General features: G+C 44.2%; 1 protein-coding gene across 3 annotated transcripts in view; it reads left to right on the top strand.

The window, feature by feature from the left end:
• The window catches only part of NT5DC3 (5'-nucleotidase domain containing 3), a 59,035-nt gene extending 33,528 nt beyond the window's left edge, over window positions 1-25,507 (top strand). For 2 of the 3 annotated variants that reach the window (XM_036866249.1, XM_036866250.1), the window contains 10 exons: window positions 635-725; window positions 1,673-1,810; window positions 3,575-3,635; window positions 4,063-4,165; window positions 4,311-4,412; window positions 6,604-6,685; window positions 7,969-8,055; window positions 12,558-12,698; window positions 18,254-18,318; window positions 21,095-25,507. In XM_036866249.1, coding sequence (XP_036722144.1) covers window positions 635-725; window positions 1,673-1,810; window positions 3,575-3,635; window positions 4,063-4,165; window positions 4,311-4,412; window positions 6,604-6,685; window positions 7,969-8,055; window positions 12,558-12,698; window positions 18,254-18,318; window positions 21,095-21,347 — 1,123 coding nt within the window. In that variant the 3' untranslated portion in view covers window positions 21,348-25,507. The remainder of the gene's footprint in view (window positions 1-634; window positions 726-1,672; window positions 1,811-3,574; window positions 3,636-4,062; window positions 4,166-4,310; window positions 4,413-6,603; window positions 6,686-7,968; window positions 8,056-12,557; window positions 12,699-18,253; window positions 18,319-21,094) is intronic. The other variant, XM_036866248.1, reaches the window with a different exon arrangement.
• Window positions 25,508-25,801: the final 294 nt, after the last annotated feature.

The raw sequence follows: 25,801 nt of genomic DNA, 5'->3' as shown, positions 1-25,801 counted from the left end.
TGACGTGGTGTTTAGTCCTGGAGCCTGGTGTATGACTTTTTCTGCCTCAGCGCTCACCTTCTTAAGGTAGAGTATCAGAGGGCAGGAGGATGATGGGGACAGACCAGCCTCTTTCTGCCTAATGTATTAAAAACATTAAAAAAAAAAACTCAAAAAACTCACCCCAAAGCAGGTCATTAGGAGGCTGTGTACCTTGTTGAGGGAGGCCGTGTGACGTGGTGGTTGAAGAGCCTGGGACCCAGTCCTGACCCACCACTTTCTACTTTGGTGACCTTGGGCAAGGTCCGTGACCTTTCTGTGCCTTGGTGGCTTCTGCTGGAAAATGGGAAGAATAATAGTGCCTCCCTCCTAAGATTGCTGAGAATTAAGTGAATGTGTGGAATTGATTTCTGGCATTCAGCAGGGGCCATGTGGTATTAGCTGTTATTTTTCCTGCTCTCATTACCAGCAGAATGGTAGTAGTAATAGTAGCAGCATCATGCGTGTTACTTATAGCAGTTACCGGTGGCACCTCCTGCCTCTTTGTGACAGCAGCGTCTTGCATCTCAGTTGAAAAATGCCGACAGTTGCCAGAGGTCTGAAAACTATTGCTCTCTCTAGTTGATGCTAACTGCCCCGCCTGTGATTTTCCCAGAGGCCTCAGCGTGGTCCCTGATGAGGAAGTCATTGAAATGTACGAGGGCTCCCACGTGCCTTTGGAACAGATGAGCGACTTTTATGGGAAGGTAACGAGAAATTATTTATTTAATTCAAGCAGCTGTCTTTTTCCTTTTCGAAACGTGGCCTGGTAGCTTTAGGATCTTGAACTACTAGACTCTCTGCTCATAGGGAATCAGCAAGGACATTTGGGGTTGTGTTTTGAGAGACCCTCGATTTGAGAGAGATGGGTATGTTAGAGTCTCTCCTGGGTTTTTCCATGCTTCTCCTTTCTCAGCCCTTTCCCCCCTATCTGGTGAAGGCTCTGTATACCTTCCTTATACCCTCTCGCTTGCCACCATCTCCCCGTGTGTGTCCCCACTTTCTGGATTAAGTCACTGGGGGCTGTCGTACAGCAGCTGTTGCCTCCCCTGAGATTAAGGGCAGCACGTCACTTTGTGCCAAAGGGAAACCTCTGCTTTTCTAACTTTTGTGGTCCTCTTTGCCCTCCGAATTTTTGCTTCTTGTACTATTAGATGCGCTCTCTTATTTGCATTATCAGAATGCAGTGAAGATGCCCAATCAGCTGGTAAACTTAGTCTTATAAATCACAGGCGTTCAGAGAAAGGATCTTTTCCAAACTCCCATGTGGGCTGTGGGTGCTCAAATTCAGGAGAGTTAGTGGCTTTTTATGCCATTCCATGGGCAAGAATCAATTTGCTGGTTTTCCTCTGTGTGTGATGAAAGCGTGTGAGCTTTAAGATGGATGGAGCCAAAGGAGAGGAAAGGGAAGGGTGGTTAGACTTTTGGGGGGAAATCAGGGCATTTCCTTGGAAATCCCACTTACACTTAGAGTGAGACGTCAGCTCTGCCGTGACTGACAAGAAACAAGGTGAATGTTTTTACTTTTTCAGTATTAGAATCTTCCTTTCCTTGTGGGGAGGGAGCCAGATGTTGACGACCAGAATCCCCTGGGTGAATGTAAAGTCCACTGTGGTGTTGGCTCCCTTGCTGAAGCCTTCCTCCCTGCCCGCAGAGTTCCCACGGAAACACCATGAAGCAGTTCATGGACATCTTCTCCCTGCCCGAGATGACCCTGCTGTCCTGTGTGAACGAGTACTTTCTGAAGAACAACATTGACTATGAGCCTGTGCACCTGTACAAAGACGTCAAGGTGGTGTGGACACGGGGTGCCATGACGCTGCACCTCTTCTAGCTCCTCAGCAGAAGTAACAGAATCCCTGGCCTCCCTTGTCGGCTGGGTCTTTGAAATCATCCTTTGCTTGGGATCTCTTTTATTTGTGGTTTAACCCTGAAAAATCCTAAGAAAGATGTTATGTTAGGAGAATTGGAAGTAAGTCAGATTGGTTGGTAAAAGAAGAGGGTACTTGCTATCTGGATTTCCATGTGCGTATATACACACATCATTTATATGACTTTGTGTTTATGTATTTTAATTTACATTCATATTCACATGTGTCTATAGATATATTCTGTAAGCTGTCTGAACTTTTTTCAGTACTTAAAAATATGCTTATATATTGCTTATTTAATATATATTTTTAATACATATTTCTAAGCATCTATTTATATATTATTTAAATATCTGTATTTTTAAAAGATCCATATGTACATACTACAGTGTTTTTATTACGTGTTCATGACTAATTTTAAGTATTGACTGCCCTGAATTATGGGTTTTAAGAAGGTATAGGATGAATGAACAGTTTCTCAATATCAGTCTGGTGTTATTTGAACTAAATTTAAATATTTAGTTTTGGTTCTCCGTTTTGCTCACACAAATACTTCATCTTTAAGAATCTTTAAGAATCACTGGTAGTTATGTAACCCTTAGCATTCATGAGGAAAGATGTTTACTAGAAAGTTCAGTTTTTACTATGAAGTATTACTACCACTAATAGTGAACACACATGTAGAGTTTACGGTGTTCCAGGCACTATTTTTCTGAATGCTTTATGCATATTAACTAATTAAATCCTCACAAGAATGCCCTGAGCTCTTATGACCCTCCTTTTACAGTTAGAGAAATTGAGGCACAGAGAGGTTGAGTAACTTGCCCAAGGACATCCAGCTAGTAAGTAGCAGAGCCTGGATTTCAGGCCAGGAAGTTGGGCTCCGGCTTGCTCTTAACCACTGCCTTCTGCCGATGCACAGTGGAAACAGGCCTGTGCTGGAAGATAACTGAGGTTGAGTTTACAGTCCAGAGGTGCTCGCTCCTGACGATAAGCACCTACCAATTTTCTAAGGCTCATGGCCCAGTTTTTCTGCAGCGCAGTCCCCTGCTACAGGCTCCAGAAAGTTTCCATGTGCCTCCAGGAGTGCCCACCTATGTAGTAGACCTGCTTAGAGCTACCTGAGAGCGGGGCTGTGCTCTGAGCCCTGCCAGGCATCAGGCTGCCATGCCGCTGGGCTCTTCCTCACGTCTGCCGGCTGGACCACATCTCTGCCCGAGTTCCGAGTTCCTTGACAGTTCCTTGCCTCTTTGGTAGCACTGAAGAGAGGAGGATCCCATCATTGTTCTCTGCCCAACAGAACCTGCTGCTGGGGTCCAGGGAAGGGTGCAAAGATGAAAAGAGCAATAATTCCCTTTGTCCAGATGACCTGGAATTATTTGATCATGATACTGCATGTAAATGACTGTTTATCCTGTGGGACTTTATTCAGAATTGTTCATACAAATTACCTCCTCCAAGTGGCTTTTTTGAAAATTGCACTGGAAACTGCTGCTGTCACCATGGAAACTTAAGTTTCTTCCCAGGGGCCACCTGTGATAAATGGACCAGAATTTAGATTTCATTTAGTGCTTGGGTTGCCAGGCTTCTGCAGACAGACATTATCCTGAAGGCCATTTCGCTTGTCCTCTTACTCAGGCTGTCTCAGTTGTACTCTGACTGATTAAAAACGTATCCTTTGACAGGATTCAATTCGGGACGTGCACACCAAAGGAATCATGTACAGAGCAATTGAAGCAGATATTGGTATGTACCGGATGTTACCGTGAAGATCAGCCTTTCCCTTTGCTGTGTAATTACGCAGGCATTTTACTCTCACTCCAGGTGCTGAGCAGGGGCTGTAGTACCTCTTCTGAGTGCAGAGCAGGGACCTTGCATCCTTGCGCCTTAGGTGTCTCCCTCCCCTTTGTCTCAGAACTTGACATAATCCTTTGGAAAGGAGAGGAGCCGGCAGCTGCAGCCACTTAGTTTTTTCCGCTCAGACTGAAGAGGCGGGGTGTTGGTTACTGATGCACCGAGTACCCATATACTGCCTCGAACCAAGCTTCCTGAAGGCTTTTCTCCCCTCAAGTGCCCTACACAGTGCTGGACCCATCTGCCCCATTTAGGAAGTGCTTGCAGGTTGATTGACTTAACCCTGAAACTCTGTGTGCATTTTTCTCTTGCTCTTTAGAAAAGTACATCCGCTACCCTGAGCAGACCCGCGCAGTGTTGGCCAAACTGGCTGATCACGGCAAGAAGATGTTTCTCATCACCAATAGCCCCAGTAGCTTTGTGTAAGTTCTTCTGTGATTCCCGGCTAGTTTCTGGGCTCACTTCCTGTATTCCATGTATTTTGATAGTTGGAAATTCGAAAGAAAATGTTGCAAGAATAGTTAATCCCTGCAGTGTTAGACTAACCTGGCTGAAATATTGTTCTAGGGACAAAGGGATGAGGTATATTGTTGGAAAAGACTGGAGGGACCTTTTTGATGTGGTCATTGTTCAGGCGGAGAAGCCAAACTTCTTTAATGATAAGCGGAGGTAAGTGTCTGTCTTTTTAGGGACTAGATTTTATTCATTTTCTGCTGTGAATACTTACGTAATGTGTCTTGGTGAAATCCAGTTGGAGAATCACAAGCATCTAACATCATAGCTTTTGATTTTTAACCCTTCTAGCAAGTAATTGCAAGGAAGGTGGGATGGGTACATAGCAGACAGCTTACACCTCTTGAAATGGTTCTCAATTCAGTTCGGGCTATTTCAGTCCTATGAGTCAGGCTTTAAGAGAACGATTGACAACAATGAAAATTCCAAACTTAGCATCACATAGTAAATTAGATCTCTCGATGCAGAGGCATTGTGAAGCATAACAAAACAGCAACAGCAAACCACCTGGTGGGTATCTCTTTAAATAGAGCTCTAAATGGTTCACTGACAGTTGCACTTAGATTTTGCAGAACTTCTCTGCAATACAGGTTTTGCATCAAGTGGAGTAAATCTAGACCAAAACTTAAAGTCCTTCTGCCGCAGTATCCTTGAGCGATAGAGGAATGGGAAAGTTTGGGTTGTGAAGGTGACCGGGGTGTGCTCTTAGCGTTTCGTGACTGAGGGTCAGGGGTCCTAAAAGGTGATTTAACGTGCGGGGCAGACCGGTGCACCAAGAGTCATTCCCCACAAATGTCAGTAGTGTTGAGAGTTACTGCACTAGGATTATAAAAATAATTCGTATTTGTATAACAGTGACCTACTTTTGAAACACTTTTACCCACATTTCTCTGTTCTGAAGTGGGTAACCATGAAGCCTTTCCCTCTCTGCTAGGTGATTTAAAGCATAATAATTCGGTGCCCTGTAGTTAGTGTTGAGTGGATTAAATTCCTCTTACGATGCTAAATTCCAGTTTTCCAAGTGTCACAGTGACTCCTGGAAGAAGAGGCACACCCAAGAACCAGGTGCAGAGACTGAGAAATCAAGAGAATGCAGGAAAAACAAGAGTGTTGATCAAAAACAGCTGTAAACACTGGCTTGCTGTTTGGTCCCTGATAAAACGCTCTCCTGCATTTTCCTATTAGATCCCAGCGGGGTGGAGTGGTCAGGGGAAGGGCCCCATCTCTCCTTTCACCTCCCTCCTTTGTCATGTTTATACTCAGTGGCAGGACCCTGTCTTGGATTAGATTTTCCCAGCACAGCGCTCTTCCTTACTCTGGGTGCCTGGATTAAGAATTCTCTACCCCTATTCATCCCCGTGTTATTTATAATGATGAAGGTTAGAAACAACCTAAAGGAACGTCCACATGAGGGGATATTATGCAGCCATTAAAAATGAGGTGTTTTTTTTTTTTAAATGGCAGTGAACATGTTTTACGACTGAAAAAAATGATGTATGCAGGTTACATAATCACATGAGAAATTGCTCACAGCCTTGGAGAAAAGAAGATAACATATTAGTATCCGCAAATGATCCTCATTTTATGTTCATAAAAAAGAGAAAGATAACAGATACATAAAGACTGAAAGATATCCACTGAAATGGTGTGTTTCTACCTGGGTACTGGCATTATGATTTTCCTTTTCTTCATTGTATTTTTCTGCATTTTTCCAGATTTTTTTGCAGTGAGTTTATATTTTTCTAACCAGGAAAGCAATCCAAATAAGTGTTACCTAAAAAAAAGAAAAAGGACAAACAAACCTTGTGTTTTTTGGACTAGCACCCCCAGGGTGAGGAATGAGGCCTTTATTCTTTTTTTCCTATTTTTCCATCATAAAATAATATGCCCAGTTCTCTGATCTCTGATGTATTTTGTATCTAGAGTGGCTGCATTTCAAGTACAAAGGTGGATAAATATACTAAGCAGTATTTCTATAAGCTTTTTTTTGTGTGTGAAAAGTTTTCTACCCGGTTGAATATGTTTAGAAAATCTGGGCTAAAGAGAGTTTCTTTATAGGAGGGCTTTTCAGAGCCATCAGTAACTTTTAAGGAGGAACGGGGATAGTGGATAGTGGATAGTGTTTTCCAAATATATTTGACCCTGGAGTTCTTGTTTTTCACTAACCTTCTTTGGATACTGGGGTCCGAAGTTTGGGGTGTATTGCACGAGGCCCGGGAACGTGATGGTGGGGTCTCGGTTTCGGTTGGCTCCTTTCTGTTCTCAGGGGGTAACCGTGGAGTTTCTCATACAGCACACAGCCTGCACTGCTACCACACGTCATAATGTTTCCCGTTTCTGTTGTTAGACCTTTCCGGAAGGTGAATGAGAAAGGCGTCTTACTCTGGGATAAAATCTACAAGTTGCAGAAAGGCCAGATTTATAAACAGGTATCTCGTGACCCATCTGTCCTTTTTGTTGCTGTGCTTTGTGATCGGTTATAATGATAACAGCTGACATTCGCTGAGGCTTGCCATGTGCCAGGCACAGTCCCGAGGGCTCTGCTTCAATGGACTGTTTATAACTTAGTGGCAGAATTTAAGCTTAAGTCCATATATTTTCAATGTGCTGTGTGTAAATTAGCTCAGAATTGCACAGTTTTTGAAAAAAATTTTTTAAAGCATTTTGTCCATAGGATATAAAATTTAAGATGCCAGTAGTAAACCTTGGAAATTTCTCTCTAGTAAGTGTTTAATCACATGGCATCGTACCCAAATTAGTAATTATTTCCTGATGAACTGTGTTTTATGTACAGTTTTGATGTATTTCAGTATCATATAAAGCTCTCCCGTGTTTGAGTAAATGATTGAATTGCTGTCCAGTTTTGTGTTACTGAAATTAGGTTTTTTTTATCTTATCTTTAAACATTTTTATATTTGTGTAATATTTATAACATAAAATTACAGAACAGTACTATACAGTTTTTTTTTTGAAGTACTGATACATTCCTGTTGGATATGTAACAAACTGCTGGATTTAGCACTAAATATATTTTTTAGGCCTGAAAGATTAGCTTTGAACAGCCCTCCAAGTCCAGGAAGTGAGCCTAAGAAAATTATTAAGATGTAGCTAAAGCTTTGCTACAGGAATGTTTATCATGAAGTTACTTACAAAATAGATAACAAGGTAAATGTCCAGCCTCAGATAATTGGTAAAACGAATCATGGTAGGTCTCAGCTGCTAAAACTACATGGCAGGCGAATATTTATTGACATGGTCACAGAATGAACGTTAAGCGTGAAAAAAAAAGATCATTACAAAGATATTCAGTATGAAGCCCTTCTGAGAAGTACATTTGACTTAGAAGAAAGATTTCACATAAAAATGTTTTTTATCTTTATATTTTGATATTTAAAATAAATTGTAAAAGCAAAAACATTTTTTTTAAGTTTTAAAAGCCAGATATCGGGACTTTCCCTAGCAGTCCAGTGGTTAAGATGCCGTGCTCCCAATGCAGAGGGCACGTGTTTGATCCCTGGTTGGGGAACTAAGATCCTGCATGCCGCATGGGGCGGCCTAAAATAAATAAATAAATAAATAAATAAATAAATAAATAAATAAATAAATCCTATAAATAGAAATTAAAAAAGAAAAGTAGATATCTTGGGCCATGGGTTATACAGGTCTCTTATTTGTCATACAATATAACACCTGTATTTTTCTGTTATTGCAGGGTAATTTATATGAATTTTTGAAGCTTACTGGATGGAGGGGATCCAAAGTGTTGTATTTTGGTGACCATATATACAGTGACCTGGCGGTGAGGAACCTTTTTTCCTGTTTCTTTGTTGGGGACAGTGTTAGGCCCACTTATTGAGGAATTTATCTTCTGCTTAAGACCATTTTCATACTTCCATAAAAGTGAGGAGCGGGCCACATTTCTTTCTTTTTTTTTTTTAATGTCTCATGTTTTACGCAACAGGATGGATCAGAGTCATGAAATAGATTATTTTTTTGGGGAAATGATGGAAATTAGCAATTTACTCAGTTTATCAGAAAAAATCTTTCCATTTAGGTAATGGTAAGAAATAAATGTCCGTGTTCTTTCCTTTCCCTTTTATTATTAAGCATCAGAAACATACAGATGCTTCGTAAAAATCTCATAAACACCAGTCAGGATTTCTTTTGCCAGCCAGTCATTTTGAAAGAGTACAAAACTGGCATTTCCAGGAAATAGCTATTATGTGAAAATGAGGCTTTTCAAGTCTCTCGGAATGATTAGAGTGTCTCAGGACTTGAATTATGATTTAATCTATAATTGGCGCAGGATTGAGTGAGTCACATCTATTACCACACTTGGTTCCGTGTGGAATGAATTTATGTTTGTTAAGTGATTCCAGGCGAGGTTGCACAGCGCACGTTTTGCAAAGTCTGAATGAAGCTCAGTGTCAGGGAGGTAACAAGAGTAGGTTGTGGCCGGCTGTCAAACTCCTCCACTGTTGATATTTCTGAGTATTTTGGCCCACACTGGATTGGCCTCACATGTGCACGTCTGTGTCGCTCTCGTACCATTGAAATGGTAGCTTTAATGGCTGAGCAGTAAGACCATCTGGGAAGCATTTCAGAGCACACGTGCCTGAGCCCCACTGAGATCTATGGAGTCAAACTTTCTAGAGGTGGTGAAGGTAGAGGGTTGATTCCAGTGCCTGTGTGTAGTGACACCCTTCCCAGGTGACTCCAGTACACGTGCTGCATAATCATGTCTGTCCAATGGGTTGAGGTCTAGTGGCAGGAATCGTGGGAGAATTGGAAAACTGAGGTTTTCATCCCATCTCTGCTCTTGATTAGCTGTGTGACCATGGGCACATCCCTCAAGCCTGGATGTCTTCTTTTGTAAGAAGAGTGAGATAAGCTAATATATACAAAAGTGCTTAATAAAGTAGAAACAAAGTGCTCCCTTCAGGATGTTGGCACTCCCAGAATGTCCGGCCAGGTGACGTGGCATCACAGCATGTACCTCTTGCTATGTGGCCTGTGGGCCTTGAGGATATAACTAACTGTTTGCTACCCCGGAGGCATGTAGGTACATGGCCCCATGAGGTGACACACACACAGACAGGTCTTAGCACTATGAGAAGTTTGTCAAGAATGCAGTAGTTTGTCAAATGTGGTCCCCATGACATCGGCATCACCTGGGAACTTGTTGGAACTGCAGATTCTCCGCTTCACCCCAGGTCTCCTGAGTTAAAAACCCTTGGGGTAGGGCCCAGCCATCTGTGTTCTACACAGCTTTCCACACTAAAATTTGATATCAAGATAATGCTGGCCCATAGAATGAGTTAGGAAGTGTTTCCTCTTCTTCACTTTTTGGAAGAGTTTGAGAAGGATTAGTGTTAATTCTTCTTTACATGTTTGGTAGTGAAGCCATCTGGTCCTGGGCTTTTCACCGTTGGAAGGTTTTTGATTCTCGATTCAATCTCCTTCCTAGTTAGAGGTCTATTCAGATTACTATTTCTTCATAATTCAGTCTTGGTAGGTTGTGTGTTTCTAGGAATTTGTCCATTTCATCTAGGTTGTCCAAGTTGTTGGCATACAGTACTCAGTTCACAGTACTCTTTTATAATCCTTTTTTTTTTTTTTCCCCCTGTAGAATTGCTGGTAATGTCACCGCTTACATTTCTGATTTTAATAATTTGAGTCTTCTTTTTTTCTTATTAAAGGTTTGTCAATTTTGGTTTTTTTTGCTTTTTTTTTTGAAGAACCAATTCTTGGTTTTGTTGATTTTTCTCTATTGGTTTTCTATTCTATTTATCTCTGCTCTAATCTTTATTATTTCCTTTGTCCTGCTAGCTTTCAGTTTAGTTTGTTCTTTTTCTAGTTCCTTTAAGGTATATAGTTAAGTTGTTTTGAGATCTTTTTTTAATGTAAATGGCTATTGCTATTAATTTTCCTTTTTAGTATTGCATTTGTTGCAGCCCATAAATTTGAGTATGTTGTGTTTGCATTTTAATTTGTTTCAAGGTATTTTCTAATTTCCCTTGTGACTTCTTTGACCATTGGTTGTTGAAGAGTGTGTTGTTTAATTTCCACATATTTCGGAATTTTTCACTTTTTCCTTTTGCTGTTGATGTCTAGTTTCATTCCTAGTGATCAGAAAAGATACCTTGTATGATTTCAGTCTTTTAAAATTAATTAAGACTTGTTTTGTGGTCTAAAATATAGTTGTTCCTGGAGAATTCTCCATGTACACTTGAGAAAAATGTGTATTCTGCTTTTGTTGGGTGGAGTGTTCTGTACATGTCTAATCGATCTATAGTGTTGTTCAGGTCCTCTATTTCCTGTCTGATCTTCTGTCTGCTTATTTTATCCATTGAAGAAAGTGAGCTATTGAGTTTCCTACTATTATTGTAAAGCTGTCTTTTGTTCCCTTCAGTTCTGTTAATGTTTCCCTCATATATTTTGGACCTCTTATGTTTGGTTGATACGTACTTAGAATTGTTATATATTTTTGGTGAATTGACCCTTTTATCATGATATAATGTCATTCTTTGTGTCTTGTAACAGTTTTTGATCTAAAGTCTATTTTGCCTGATATGAGGATAGCCACTCCTGTTTTCTTTTGGTTACTATTTGCTTGGAATATCTTTTTTAATCTTTTCACTTTCAACCTATGTGTGTCCTTAGATCAAAAGTAAATGTCTTGTAGACAACATATAGTTGGATTCATGCTAAAGTTGGAAAACCACTGTTTTAAAGTGATCAGACCAATTCATTAACATGTCAGAAGTTATGTGGGCGATGAACGTTACCCTTCAAAGGAATCTCTTGAGAATGTAGATCCTTTAATATTGCTGCCGTTTCTCAAAATACATTTAGATGCCCCTTTTGGGATATATTTGAGAGCCAATTTGAGGCATAGGAGAAAATTAGTTTCATTATTATTAATTTATTATCATGTACTTTAGTCTTAGGAATGTTCCAAATGATTTTTTTTTACCTATTTTCAGAAATAAGATCCACCTTCAAAAGTTTGCCACCCCTGGGAATATTTAAAAGAATGTGATGTATGTAGGGTCTCATATAGTATAGGAGAAAGAGAACTATTGAAAGGTTTAAAGAAATTCAACCACTGAAGAAGGTAGGCATCCTTAGGACATACAGAGTAGGGATTCTAGTTTTATGTGAATAGCAGAGTGAATTTTCAAAATAGTAAACCACATACCACTTCTCTCCTTAAAACCCTTAAAAGCTCTCTCCTTAAAAGCACCCCTTTCTTCCTCAGAGTAAAAGCCTGATTTCCTCTAATTGCCCTCAAGGCCCTGCTTGATCTCTCCTTCCCCAGCCTCCCACTATGAAGGCACCTCCTGCCTCTGCCCTCTCTCCTACTCTGCTCTAGGCTACCTGCCTTGCTGTTTCTTAACACACCTTGCTCCCAGCATGTTCTTGCCCCAGAGCCTTTGCACTTGCTCTTTTTCCAGGCAGAATTTTTCTTCTCCCACATATTTGCATACTTTTACTCTCCTTACCTTCAGATGTATTAGCCTTGTCTTCCTAATCTCTCTATGTAAAATGGTAACTCCCTTTCCCTCTTATTCTGCTTGATTTTTGTCCATTGTATTTCTCACCACCTGCCATTGTGTATTTACTTGCTTATTTTTTGTCTCTATTTCCCATGAGAGCAGGGAATTGTTAGTTTTGTTCATTACTTTATTGTCAGTATCTAGAACAGGGCCCGGCAAACTGTAATATTTAATAACTGTCAAATGAGAAAATTAACAGCCATTCATTATGGTGATTGTGTATCTTAGATTTTCCAGGACATAACTTAGATATTCTGGCTTATTAATGTCATATCATGGGATTACAATATTTGGAATGAAAACGTGATCATATATGTTGGTATTGGGTGATCATTCCAAGTCTGAGATTCCCCATAACCCAGGAGGCTTGGCATGCGGTGGGTGCTCCCCAGCGGTCTGTGGATGAATTGAATGAAGACCTTCAGTAGCATTTCAGTTGAGCCTCTTTTGGCCTAAATGTGGTTTTATAGACCATGGTTAATGATTCCAGATCCTGTGTTTCTGTGGGGGCTGTGATTCACCGCAATTATTTCCGGAACAGAAACTTTCTTGGGGTGAAATGGTCAAAGCCTGAGGCTAAATTTGTTTTAATTAAGTGTAATTCATTGAATTGGGCTTGGTTAATAACTAACATTACAATTAAAATGTAATTCAATGGATGTCTGTTGCCTCCGGGAAAGGTCATGAAATGGTTTAAATTCTGTTGAGGTTAATGTTGACTTCTTGTGATCTTTGCATTCAGGACTTGACCCTGAAGCATGGCTGGCGAACGGGTGCAATCATCCCAGAGTTAAGATCTGAGCTCAGAATCATGAACACGGAGCAGTACATTCAAACTATGACCTGGCTACAGACCTTGACTGGGTTATTGGAGCAGATGCAGGTTTGGGATTTTTTTTTCTCTCCTACTTTTTCTTTAAGCCTGAGGTTAGTCCACCGGTCAAAGTTATTTTCAGGTATTTTTATGTTTAATTGTGGTCCTGAAGTATGAGGCATAAATTATCCTGCAGAATAACCACTGGGGTGATTTTGCCCCTAAAAGAGTCTTGCCATTTTCCCTAAAGAGAATTTTTTTTTTTTACAGATTATTTTTTTAAAATTAATTAATTAATTTATTTTTGGCTGTGTTGGGTCTTCGTTTCTGTGCGAGGGCTTTCTCTAGTTGCGGCAAGCGGGGGCCACTCTTCATCACGGTGCGCGGGCCTCTCACTATCGCGGCCTCTCTTGTTGCGGAGCACAGCCTCCAGGCGCGCAGGCTCAGTAATTGTGGCTCACGGGCCCAGTTGCTCCGTGGCATGTGGGATCTTCCCAGACCAGGGCTCGAACCCGTGTCCCCTGCATTGGCAGGCAGATTCTCAACCACTGCGCCACCAGGGAAGCCCCGAGAATTTTTAAAATGGCTCCCAAAGCCATTTGGAGAAAGAGTTTTGTGGGGAAATCTGGTGTCCTTACTTCCCCACTAAAGCCCCATTGGGAAATCATTGGGATTCCAGAACCTCTGCCAGGGTTTGGGTCCAGTCCTGCTTCTGCCTTTAGCCTGCGGTGGGACTTCTCCGTTCTGGGCCTCTGTTTCCCCATCTGTAAAATGGAATGAACACTTCAGGCTGGGCACCACGGCTTACTGGGAAGAGTCTCAAAGCAAGAGTCAAGATCCCGGTGTGCAGCCTCCGTCTGACTTTGAAGATAATACCTACCGTTTGCTGGCTCACTGGAGTTCAGTGGTATATTTTTCTTTCTGTAAGTTACATAGCCGGTTTGGGGCAGTTAGTGAGGAAAGTTGTTTCAGCAGTGAGTTCCTGGCCCGTGGAAGCTGCCCTGTGTTGCAGCTGCGACCCCTCCCCAGTCTCACGAGGCACCTTGCTTTCTCGCCTGGTTCAGCTGGCCTGGCCCGCAGCTGTCTCGGGGTGAGTGCCGACTCTTGTAGGTGAAGGGGCACGGATGCTTGCTCTCTTGGCTGCAGCCTCTGGCCATGGCCTGGTGCCCACGGCCTGCCAGCCTGCTTTGGAAGTGGGCCGGGAGCCGCCTTGCCCGGCCCAGCTGGCTGCAGACTCAGGCAGGGCTGCGGGGAGTGGCAGGTCCTCACTCCAGGGTGCACCCTTGCAGGGCATGGGGCCTCACGTCCCCCGGGCCTCGCTTCCAGCGCGCTCTGGCTGCGTTGCTCCTTGGCTCCTCTCTGACGAGGACTGCTTCTGTTTTCCTTCCTGTGCTTGTCCGTGAGGTGACTGTCTAAAAATAAAAGGCATCAGTTCTGGGTTAATGTAGCTTTAAGTCTGCGCATAGGTCATACAGTAATAATAGTCACTCTTCAGATGCCAGGCACTGTGCTGAATGCTTGCTGTGCAACATTACTCATAACGCGTCCCAGCTGTCCAGTGTACGATTTTCCAGTTTAGAATAAGGAAACTGAGTGTTTGAGAGGTTGGGTAACATGTCCAAGGTCATAAAATGACAGAGCAAGAACTTGAACCTAGGCTGCGTGGTGCCCAAGTCCCGGCTTTCAAGCACTGCACTGAAGTGCTGCTTTGCCGTGCGGTTTAGAGCTCTCGGGTGTAGCCGGACCCCTTGCCTTAGGTGCGGTCTCTCTGTGACGCAGGTGGCTGGTCAGCTACACAGATGCAGCCGGCAGGTAGATGGTGTCGCTGCATTTTAGCTTTGAGGACAGATTTATTTCTTGTTTTCCGGTCTCTGACCTGTATAAGAAGTTTGATGAATAAGGAGTGTGTGTTTTAGAGAACGGAAGTGCTGGGAAGATTTCTGTGATTTATAGAGTTAATTGTATAAGGCGTGGGGTTAGGGAAGGAAGAAAAGGGAATTGACATTTATGCTGCCTCCCCGTTTTACAGGTGAGGAAACAGGCTGAGAGATAAGTAACTTTTCCAGAATCTCAAAGTTAGTGACAGCAGAATCAAGCGATGTAGAAGCAAGAACTTACTATGCTCCAGACTCCAAGGGCTTTACGGGCATGTCATTCAACAACAGCTCTTGGAAGCGGCCACTGACATCACCCCATTTTACAGATGAAGAACCGGAGGCAGAGAGGAGAAACTAACTTGCTGGGCTTAGACCAGGCTGTCTGGCCCCAGAGCCCTCATCTCCGTGCTGTGTCACCTCGGTATCTAACACTTTTTACAGCATTCCGTCAGGGTGGATTCACTAGGACATAGAGGAGGGTGGCTGATAATTAAAAAAATATCCAAAGGAGCACCACTTCTCCTTGTTCCCTATCTACTCTCTCCTCTGCCTCTGTGTTCACCTGGAAAACTATACATTATTCCAGTGATCCTGTGTCAGATGTTTCTGTAGCTCCCCTTTTTCCGATAGTATGCACATAGCATATTATCTGGACTGTTTTCTGAGGAGAGAAGTTTGTCCTCTGAGGTTGGGTGTGATTTTTTTTTTTTTTTGGAAGCCAGCAGTGTTGTTTGGAGCCAAGTCTGATGAATTAAATGCCAGTGTTGAAATTTTGGTTTTAAAAAAGTAGCTATGAAGAATAATTTTTGTTCACTAGCCTTGAAGTGCACTCTCAAGTGGTATGGCTCATGGTGGTAGTGCCGGTGGATGGTGTGGTGTGTATAGTGTAGAGGCTTCCCAGGTAACCACGGCCGAGCCACGTTTAACCCGGGGTGGACAGGCTTCTGCAAAGAGCCAGCTAGTCACCGTGTTAGGCTGTGCGGGTCATACGGTCTCTGTCACAGCTACTCAACTGTGCTTGTAGCACAAAAGCAGCCTTAGGCAGTATGTAAACAACCGGTTGTAGCTGTATCCCTATAACTGTATTGGTGGACGCTGAAATTTGAATTTCGTATCATTTTCACGCATCATGAAATTATTTTTCTTTTGACTTTTTTTTTTTCAACAGTTTCAAGAGGAAAATCCTTTCTTAAGCTCATTAGGCCAATAGAAAAGTGGGTGGTGGGCTGGATTTGGCCTCCCCTGGCACAGGCTGTCAGGCTGCTGGCTACATGGCGATATCCTGCTCCCACAGGGCTGGGCCGGCCTGTACAGTACATTTTTGTAGATTGTAGTCGTGAAGGGCTGAGTATGCTAATTAATGAGTGAGGCTAAAGATGGCTGAGGTGGCTGTAGGATGGGCCTCTGGTGTGGGCTTCTGGTTAGTCGTTTCCCGTGCTAACTACCCACCCTTGAGTACGTGGTATCACTTAAAGGTTAATTATAACTAATTAATACCCAGTCTTTGAAGTATTTTCAAGTAGATTTCAGACACCTGAGATTGCTGTTTTACAAAGTTTGGCCTTGTAGGGGGATCAGAGCTGGAGAAAGGTGTGGCTCAGGAGAAATTGTTTTCTTTTAATGGGAGAGCCTTGAGCGTGTTTAAATGCTGATGGGAAGGATCCAAGTGAGGAGGTTGATCACGTGGGAGAGATGATAAATGATAGAGAAAGGGCAGGTGGGAGGGGGGTGTGGGTAGGCCTTGGATGGGAGGGTGCGAGGGGAGGCTGGGTTAAGGTGCCCAGCCCCAGAGCCCATATGCCTCCTCCTCTGGGGTTGCTCCCGGCTCAGATCTCTGGGGCGTTCCTCCTTAGCATGTCCCTTTGGCAACCTTGGGCTTCGCTGGAGGTGATCCGTCATCCTTGGCTGCCCCTCATTCTGGAAAAGCTGTGCTGGAGAAAGTGCCTTGGACTTGGAGACTCTTCATGTCTGCGGAGGCTGCCCTCAGGTGGGGGGCCCACCTGAGGGGAGAGCGGAGAGGAGCATTCACGTGGCCTGTGGCGGCTACTTTCCAAAAGGAGGGAGCAAGTAGATTCACTTTGGTAATCTTTCTTCTGGTCACTAGTCAGAGAATTCTCCCCTCCTGCAAGTACGGGAGAAGCTTCTCCTTCATACTGGACACAAGTGCAGTTCGTGGGCCAAGAAGGGTGTATGGGCAGAGGTGGGAAGGAACGTTCCCGCCCACAGACTGATACCCCATCCTGTGTGGTATCACATTGTTTTGTCCTGATCTGCTTACCTGGGTGTAGCCCCCGCCAGGGCTCCATCTTTTCCTCTCTTACACCTTCAGTAGATAGCACAGTGCTTGCCACATAGTAGGTGCTGAATATGTATATGTACACGTGTGGGTACGTGTATGCATCTGTGTACAAGTGTGTATATGAATGGGTGCATGTGTATGTGTGTCTGTGTATATCTGCATGTATCTATCTATATAAATAAATTCCTTGTGGCACCCTACAGAGTTTTGCTCTAGTCTCATACTTCGTAGTGCCTGAGTTCTGCAGTGAGTAATTTGTTGATGTAAAATGTGAGCGCTAATTGAAACCACACTCGTAGGACCTACCTCAGCACCCCCGATGTGCTGGGCCAGTCTTCCGGCGCTCCAGTAACACACGGCCAGTGGTCATTCAGTGGTAGCTGCTTCCGGCTGGTGTGGGCAGCGGTGCTGGGCCGGAAGTCCAGGTTCCAAGCTCAGGGTTTTGTCTGAGTGGCAGAGGCCTGTCGCAGGTGACTTAGTCAAGCTGTTGACCTGGGCATACGTGATAAACAGAAGGGCCCTGGCTGCCGCGTCAGAAGCAGATGGTTTGCTTGTTCGGTGTTTTCCTCCGGGTCCTGAGGCCGCCCCTGTGACCGTGGACTGCAGGGAGCCCCATCTGGCCCCCCTGTGGCCACGTGCACCTCTGGCTGCGCTCGAGGGTTCCCGTGTAGCCTCAGGAGCCTTGGAGAGAGACTTGGGAGATTCCATGTGTTAGGGTGTGTACGGTTGTCATTTTCTTTTTGCCTTTTGCTCACATTTCAGCCCACCCAGAAAATTCTCTGCTTCTCCGTCTGGGTGAGGTGCTCTGCCTTCTTGCCTTTTATAAAAACAATTTTTTTTTTCTTAAACACTTTAAAAGATAATATTAAGGAAAAAGATTAAAGCCAGTTATAATTCAACTACCCTTGCACAAATCAAAGAAAAATTTCCGTGTTAATTTCCAAATATATGCACATGTTTTTTACATGCTTGTAATGTGTGGATGTACTGTTACACCTGCTATTTCCACTTAACTGCCGTTTTTTTGTGTGTGTGTATAATACGTATATTTATGGTATATATAAATGTGTATTAGGTAGCCTGTATTAAGTATATGTTTATGTGTGTAATGGATAATCCATGTGTAACGGATACATTACGCACGTATAATACACGTATATTTTATGTGGATGCATATGCATTGTGCTTATACAAAGCCTTTAATAATACTTTAATATCTCTAGTTTAATAGGAGCCTTGCTTAATGGCATCATAATATGCCATCTGCACTTGGTGGAGAAGGGCAGATTGTAGCTGGGAAGTCTGAAAATGTATTATTTCCTGCAGGTGCCTGTCTCTTAGACCTGAATAAAATTCCTCCCAGAAGAGCTGCCCATTAGAAAATTCTCATGACCTAATAGGTTTATTCATATCCAGAACCTTCTCAATAACTGGCTTGTGTCCTGCAGGTTCACAGAGATGCGGAGTCACAGCTGGTTTTGCAGGAGTGGAAAAAGGAGAGGAAGGAGATGAGGTAAGAGCGGCCTGTTTTGAATTGAGTAAATCCCCCACCCTGGCCACGCTCACTCAGCCCACACGCCTGGCGCAAGGCCTGCCTGAAGCAGCTTTCGAAACAGTCTTTCTCAGCTGCCAGGGGTGACGGTGACCCCCCAGCATCCAGAACGAGCCAGCTGCCGTTAGTGATGAGTGACATTTCCTCGAGGCGGCAGTGAGCTCCCTCACACCTGCCGCCTGCCCTCGAGTTTGTTGTCTGTCCATCCCTCCTCCCATCCATCCCTCCTTCCATCCATCCATCCCTCCTTCCAGCCCACTTAACTTCCCCGTTTGGGCAGCCATTGGTCCAGTTGTTGGCAATGCCGGTGGCACAGCGTGGCTAGTGGGACAGTAGCCACTGAGCCACAATTAATTCTCGGGGCTTCTACAACCCTGGTGCTTATTTGTAACACTGCTGTTTTAGGAATGTGCGGTCACTCAGTATCGTGATGTTTACTGGTGAAGAAAACCCATCTGCTGTCAGAGAAGTTTGGTGGGTGTGTGTCTTAAGGGAATGGTTATTCTTGAATTTTTTTTTTTTTTATTAAACTATTGTTGATTTACAATATTGTGTTAGCTTCAGGTGTACAGCTTCTTTTCCATTATAGGTTATTACAAGATACTGAATATAGTTCCATGTGCTCTACAGTACATCCTTGTTGATATATGTTTTATATATAGTAGTGTGTATCCATTAACCCCACACTCCTAATTTATCCCTTCCCCTCTCCTTTTCGCTTTTTGTTTTCTCTGTCTGTGAGTCTGTTTCTGTTTTGTAAATAAGTTCATTTGTATTATCTTTTTAGATTCCACATATAAGTGATACCATATAATATTTGTCTTTCTCTGTCTGACCTACTTCACTTAGTATAATAATCTCTAGTTGCATCCGTGTTGCCGCAGATGGCATTATTTCATTCTTTTTTATGGCTGAGTACTATTCCATTGTATATATGTACCACATCTTCTTTATCCATTCATCTGTCAGTGGGCACTTAGGTTGATTTTAAGGGAACGATTGTTCTTAAGAGGCCCTGTGGACAGTTGTGCTTTCCTGTAGAAGAGGATGGATGCTGAGCATGTAAACACTGTTGATGTGACCATTTCTGCTCTTGTGGGTCCCCCCACACCCCCCCTCCCGGGCACAGCTGCGCCTAAGGTTTGGAAGTAGTGCTCACTTCCTGGGTTCTGGCCTCTGAGCAGTGGGCAGCCTGGTGGGGCCGGTGTGCGGGGAGACGGGCAGGGTCCGTCCTCCGGGGCTGCAGAAGCCACGGCTGTATTGAATCAATCCCTCCTCTTCCCTCTCAGCGTGCTGGCTGTTGGGGGCTTATTCCAACGTGATTATTGGTCTCAAATGTTGGGTGAGAGGGTGATGGGCATATAAATGTCATTTGACTCTGGGCCCCTTTGCCCCTGAAGGCCAGACCTGAGTCCTACACTCCAGGGACCTCAAATTATTAGAGAAAGGAATCGTTTCACCCGGCAGAGATTTTGTTTTGAATTCGAATCTCTAACAACCTCACATCTCAATGAGATTTTTCAGTAAAAGTTTAAAAACCATTTACGTTGCTCCACCTGCAGACCTAATTGAGGTCTTTCCATTTTCTGCTTTTTATTGTTGTAGCATCTGCTGTCACCATATGACGAAAGAAGGCCTTTACCAACAAGTGGCTTTTATCACACAGTTGTATAAAGGATTATGTTTTTTGCTGTGTTTATAACTGATTTTTTAACAGTCAAATGGTATTTATCCAGTTTGCGGGAACAGTCTGTGTGTAGGGGTCCTGGCCATTGGATTGGATGGTGTGCATATCCCGTGTATGTGTGACGGGGTGTTGTTTTACACACAGACGCGTGTCTGCACACCTGCAGGGCCTTAGAGCCTGGGTTAGGGTGAACAGTCTTGCAAGATGCCTGTAATCCAGGCTTTGAGGAGGTGCTTGAAGCTCTGTAATGGATGGTGGAGGTGTGTTTACATCACTATAAAATCATCCTTAATCTCTCAGACATAAAGTACTTCTGAGTTTATGATATGCTTTTATTTCTCTTTCCTTACTTAGTTCTCAATAGAACCTCATGAAAAGGGGGCCTTTGTCCCATTCTGTAGACGAAGGAAGTTTGGAGACTGAGGACATTCTGCATCTCTGTGGAGCTTCAGAAGCAGCTCCCGCGCCCTCTGTTTTTGTTTGGGAAATGGGGTGTGCAGGTTTAGAGGCTCACGCGTTGCCGCTGGGGCCTTCAGCAGTGTTCTCTCTGGCTGGCCTAAGTGGGGAATGTGATCGGAGCCAACTGATGGACAAATGGACAGACTGTTTTCTCGATTAGAAATCGGAGCTGCTCTAGGCTAATTTGAGTCCTATACGTGTGAAAGAGTGATTTAAAAAAAAAATCTTTTTATTGACGTATAGTTGATGTACAATATTATATCAGTTTCAGGTATACAACATAGGGATTTACATTTTTTATAGATTGTACTCCATTTATAGTTATTATAAAATATTAGCTATATTTTCTGTGCTGTGCAATATATCCTTGTAGCTTATTTATTTATTTTTAACTTTTTATTTTATATTGGGGTAGAGTTGATTAACAATGTTGTGTTGGTTTCAGGTGCACAGCAGAGTGATTCAGTTATACGTCTACATGTGTCTGTTCTTTGGGAAACAGTGATTTTGATTTTATTTGATTTCGGTAGCTAAAAGCAGACCTTTTGGGAATCACTTGTCTGTTGCTTCGCTCTTCTCTTGCCTCTTCAGAGAAATGACCAAAGGTTCCTTCAACACCCAGTTCGGAAGCTTGTTCCGCACAGACCAGAACCCCACGTACTTCCTGCGGCGCCTGTCGCGGTTTGCCGACATCTACATGGCGTCCCTGAGCTGCCTCCTGAGCTATGATGTCAGCCACACGTTCTACCCCCGGAGGACCCCGCTGCAGCACGAGCTTCCTGCCTGGTCCGACAGGCCCCCGGCCGCCAGGCCGCCGCTCCTGCAGGAGGCCCAGGCCAAGTAGCCAGCGGCCCAGGCACCCTGGGCGCGAAGAGCCAGGAGGGGCGGCGGCCCCGCACCGGGCAGACTTTGCATGGACGTGACTGTCGCTTACAGACATGCCTTGTGATATCTGTTTTGTACGTTACGGAGGATGCCCCCCAGCTCGTGAAGACAGGAGCTCGCGGCCCACGGGGACGGCCTTCCTGTACGTGTGGGGACAGTGGCTGGCTTCCTGTCAACACCCTGTGATCGCCCTTCTTGTTTACTAAGGTACCGCGACCGGCGTCAGATTTTCTGGGACGGGGAGGCTTCTTGATACCATCTCTGGATTCCAGCAGGTGACGTTTTGAAACTCTTCTTGACTCTTCCATGCAAAACGCATGGAACAAGTGAACATTCACAGGCAGTGCAGGGGCCCAGTGATGTGCACCGGTGAAGTGCTCACAGAAAGCTGATGCTTGAGCGAGCGCTCCGATAGCACAGCACGATGTCAGCGGCAGAGACGGTCTCCAGACGGCAGCCGGTTCCCAGGTATCTTCTCGTACTAGGGCTTTGGCACTCTGGTGCCTCACTTGAAAGCAGACTCAGCCTCTCTGGAAGTCTTTCGTGAGAAAGAACAAGAGAAGTTGCAAGTCCTTGGCCTTGATGGTCCTCAGTATCCGTTTCCCGTGTCCTGCCCCCTGCGGGGGAAGGACCATTGTGCCCCAGGTGATGGGCAGGTTCACTCTTTTCCCCAGAAAAGGAGGGCAGAGAGGGAAGAGCTTCTGGTTAAATTCCAGCCAGCAGAACAGACTTTGTAGAATGAGGCTGTGAGAAACGAACAGGTCAGAAGACAAATGCCAGTGCATTTGTGGTGGGTCTCCCAGGACTTTATTTTACCTGAAACTGCTACCCGTACATTGCTTGAATGTGATCATTGGAGGATGGAAAATGAGACAAAAAAAATGTCCTTGTAATGAAGTGCCCCGCCATGACGCCTACCGGCTGTGTTGCAGTCTTATTAAAATGTGTATTACCAGAAGCCGTCCTTGTTGGAGGGAAACGAGCAAATGCCTTTCTCTGTCCTGACTGGTCAGCCGAGGAGAGGGGCTTGAATCTAGCAGGAGGGGAGGGAGGCGGCCATCTCCTCTTAGCCATCTGCCACCCTCTCCTCCTCTTAGATTGCTCTCCTGCCATGTTTGTATGTCTATTTTGGGAGTTTGGGTGGTTTTCTTTAGGTGTCCGTGTTAAAGGTGGGAGAGGATAAAGGGCACTGAAGCTAAGAGAAACAGAGTTGGAAATGACCTAGCTGGCTGAGTGTTCCCATTTCCTTCTGAGGACAAGGCAGGTGACACGCATCCTTAAACCTAAAGGATGCAGGTGCAGGAGGAGGGGGGCTTGTGGAGAGAGTGCTTGTTTGTTCAGCGTTTTTAATGGATTCGTGCATGGAGCCAGTTGTTGATGAAATGCTCGCTTGGCCTTCCATAGCATACCTGCCGGAGCGTGGAAATCAGATGAGTCCCATAGCATGCACTGTAATGCTGCTTGTTATGATGGGAGTGTACTTGTGATATTTTCTTGTATTTAACTAAAATAGCGAAGGTGATTCTCTAGACCTAATAGGCCCAATTAGCCCCCGTGTTTTCCTTCTAAATTTTATTATAAACACAGTAGTCCATTCCTTTTTCAGACAGGAGGCATTTTGTTTGCTGTTTGTTAGCGCCCAGGGGTTTTAAGCATCCGAGTGCATTGGAAGACTGGCGTTTCAGGGGTACAGGTGGTGCCCAGAACTGTTCAGTGTTGGGGTCCTCAGAGGATACACTGGTGCTTTGGGCTGTTAGTTCCTGCTTTGGAGAAGCTGAGTGAGGAAGTAGGTATTATTTTTAAAAATGTTCTTAGTTTTTATCTAATCAGGTATTCATTAGATATCTCCTAGGTGCCAGTGATAGGGTGTTTTGTTTACTCAAGAATGAAGTACAACTATTTTTACAACCTGCTTTCATGTACATCTAGGTTAGAAGAAATAACCTGGGGGAAGAAATAGATTTTCTGGGTGTGAATAATGAATTTTACAATTTATTACCAATTAAGGTTTCGGTCTGTGGGCCATAGTACGTGGCGGTATTGAGATCTCTCTGCGCAGGGCCCACCGATCATGCGCCTGGCAGATGCAAACCCGCGCTGGGGCCAGGACAGAGGCGTTCTTGTCTGTGCTCAGTCAGTCTTAACTTGTCACTGTCATGACTCAGCTGGTTTTCAGCACGATGCACTGCATTCTTTTCTTCCCGGTTTGTCCTCTGGTGCGCACACTGATGAAGGCATATGGGTACAAGGGAAGGGAGTCTATTTTCTACCACTTAAAACATCAATTTGGAAAGTGAACGGAATAAAATTAGTTTGCACGTTAAAAAATATTTTCCGTTTTTAGCATCAGTTAGACTGATTTTCTCCGAATGATGTGAGCAAAAATTCACAGTCCAGGGGCAGTCCTTGCCCCCCAAGGCTCACGCACCTGTAGCTGGTTGCCCTGGAAGGAACCTGCACAACTGGTTTTTCCAGAGTTGTTTTTAATAGATGAAACCTGGCTTGTAATATATTTTAGGAGTTTGGCTTAGAGCTCCCACTTTCCTCCTAACATGGCCTCTCTTTTTTTTTTTCCCCCCCTTTTAAAAATTCAGTTCCGTTAATGCCATCCAACATAAACCACATGTTACTGATTCAGGCACATCTCAGACTAAATTCCTAGTTGCTTTGAAGGCATCGGTCCTCTTAATTAGTGCAAAGGAGAAATGAAAAGTAATCTTTCCTCCTAGCTAATTTAGCTTTGGGTGACCTAAATAGCTTTCCCTCTCTTTTTGTCCCCAAAGGCCTCTAAAGTGGTAGAGAGTGTGCTAAATACTGGAATTGGATTCCACTTAGCCTGTTCATCTGCTGCACCCACTTGGGGGCCCTTGTCTCGTATATGCTCTCAGACTAAATTTGGCCAGAGGCAGGGTTCCTTGATTGCTCTCTTCAACTACTACGGAGCCAGCCTATGATTTACCCTCTTAGTATTGATTTCCTTTTGTACCAGTTTTCTGCGTTAGCATATGGGAGCTTGGCTCCAAGTTCAGCTAACCTTTAATACCCTAGTGGATTGAGGAAAAGAAAGGAAGTGAAGTTTCCCTAATGCAAGGTTCAGCAAACTTTTCCTGTAAAGGGCCAGACAGTAAATACTTTCAGCTTTGCGGGCCATTTTCTGCGGCCCCTCTCTAGGACTGGGCCTGCCTGTGGTCCAGTACAGCTTGGCTTGTGAAAACAGGCTGCAGGCTGGATTTGGCCTTTGGGCCATGGTCTGCCGACCCCTGCTCTGATGGATTGTGTTGGTGGCAATGGCGAGATGACCCTGCTGAAAGCAGCCCACAGTTGGGTGCAGCCAGTAGAAAGAAGTTCTGTAGGTAAGTGCGCCACGTTCCCCTACGAGCTACTCTCTGGGCATATTTACTTTTATGGCCAGTGGTAAAATACTGTGTTTGCAGCACGCGGCATGATTGTCGTTGTGTAATTGAGCTGCCAGACTCGGCATTCATTGAATATACCTCTCATTGCACTCATCTGTGATTGTGCTAGTAGCGTGTGATGGGCTTGCATACCCAGAAGACCCTTCAGGACCGAAGGACTTAATCCCCCCAACTGCTGGGTGTGCTGCTGGCTTACCGTCCGCAGCTGTCAGTCCTCTTTGGGAGCTGCCCCTGCTGAAAAGTCCTGCCTCGGATGAGGATGTGGTCAGGCTCCCTCCCTGGAGCAACTCTGAAGGCCTTTCAGCTCCAGAGCCGGGGGGAGGGGCACAGAGCTGAGGCCTCTCTGTGTCTGCCCTGCAGCCCAGCTCCCTTCCCATCCCCTCTCCCCTTCCCGGGTGTTGATCCCAAGGACAGTCCCCTGTAAACTTCCCACACGAGAATCTCCATCTCAGTGTCTGCTCTCCAGGGAACCAACCCACAACAGTGCTCTGTACTTTTCTATACTGCAGGCTTGAACTCTGACTTCGGAAACTGTTTTTTTAGTAGAATGACAGATTGTGCCTGTTTAATTAATTTCAGGCACAATGAATGCAAATTAGATAGACTTACTGTTTATTCTGAATGTGAATTTGCTATTTATTCTAAATGTTGATTTTATGTTACATGACTTTGAACTTGTTGCCAAATAAAAGTTTGAATTGTATTGTCCAGTTTATTCTAAGTCATCTGTTTTGTGTGCTTCAGTTAGTGGCAAAGCCATATCACATTCTGATGTACCCAAAAAAGAATATCCCTGAGAGAAAGGGTGAAAGATTTATGGTTCATTCCTCACCAGCCTTGTTCTCACACCCACAGCAAAGCACACTTGCTTGTCTTCAGAGCTTGAGGACCACGTAATTAAGCCACAGAAGGAAAATTGGTATGCGTTTGGCCTTAGGTGGGCAGCAGGTAACCCACCTGGAATTTCTGTCTCTCACAGACCGTTCCCTCCTTGAGA

This window comes from Balaenoptera musculus, chromosome 10, assembly GCF_009873245.2.
Source record: "Balaenoptera musculus isolate JJ_BM4_2016_0621 chromosome 10, mBalMus1.pri.v3, whole genome shotgun sequence".
Classification (NCBI taxonomy): Eukaryota; Metazoa; Chordata; class Mammalia; order Artiodactyla; family Balaenopteridae; genus Balaenoptera; species Balaenoptera musculus.
The sequence above is the reverse complement of the archived record's forward strand: the minus strand, read 5'-3'. Positions and strand labels throughout refer to the sequence as shown.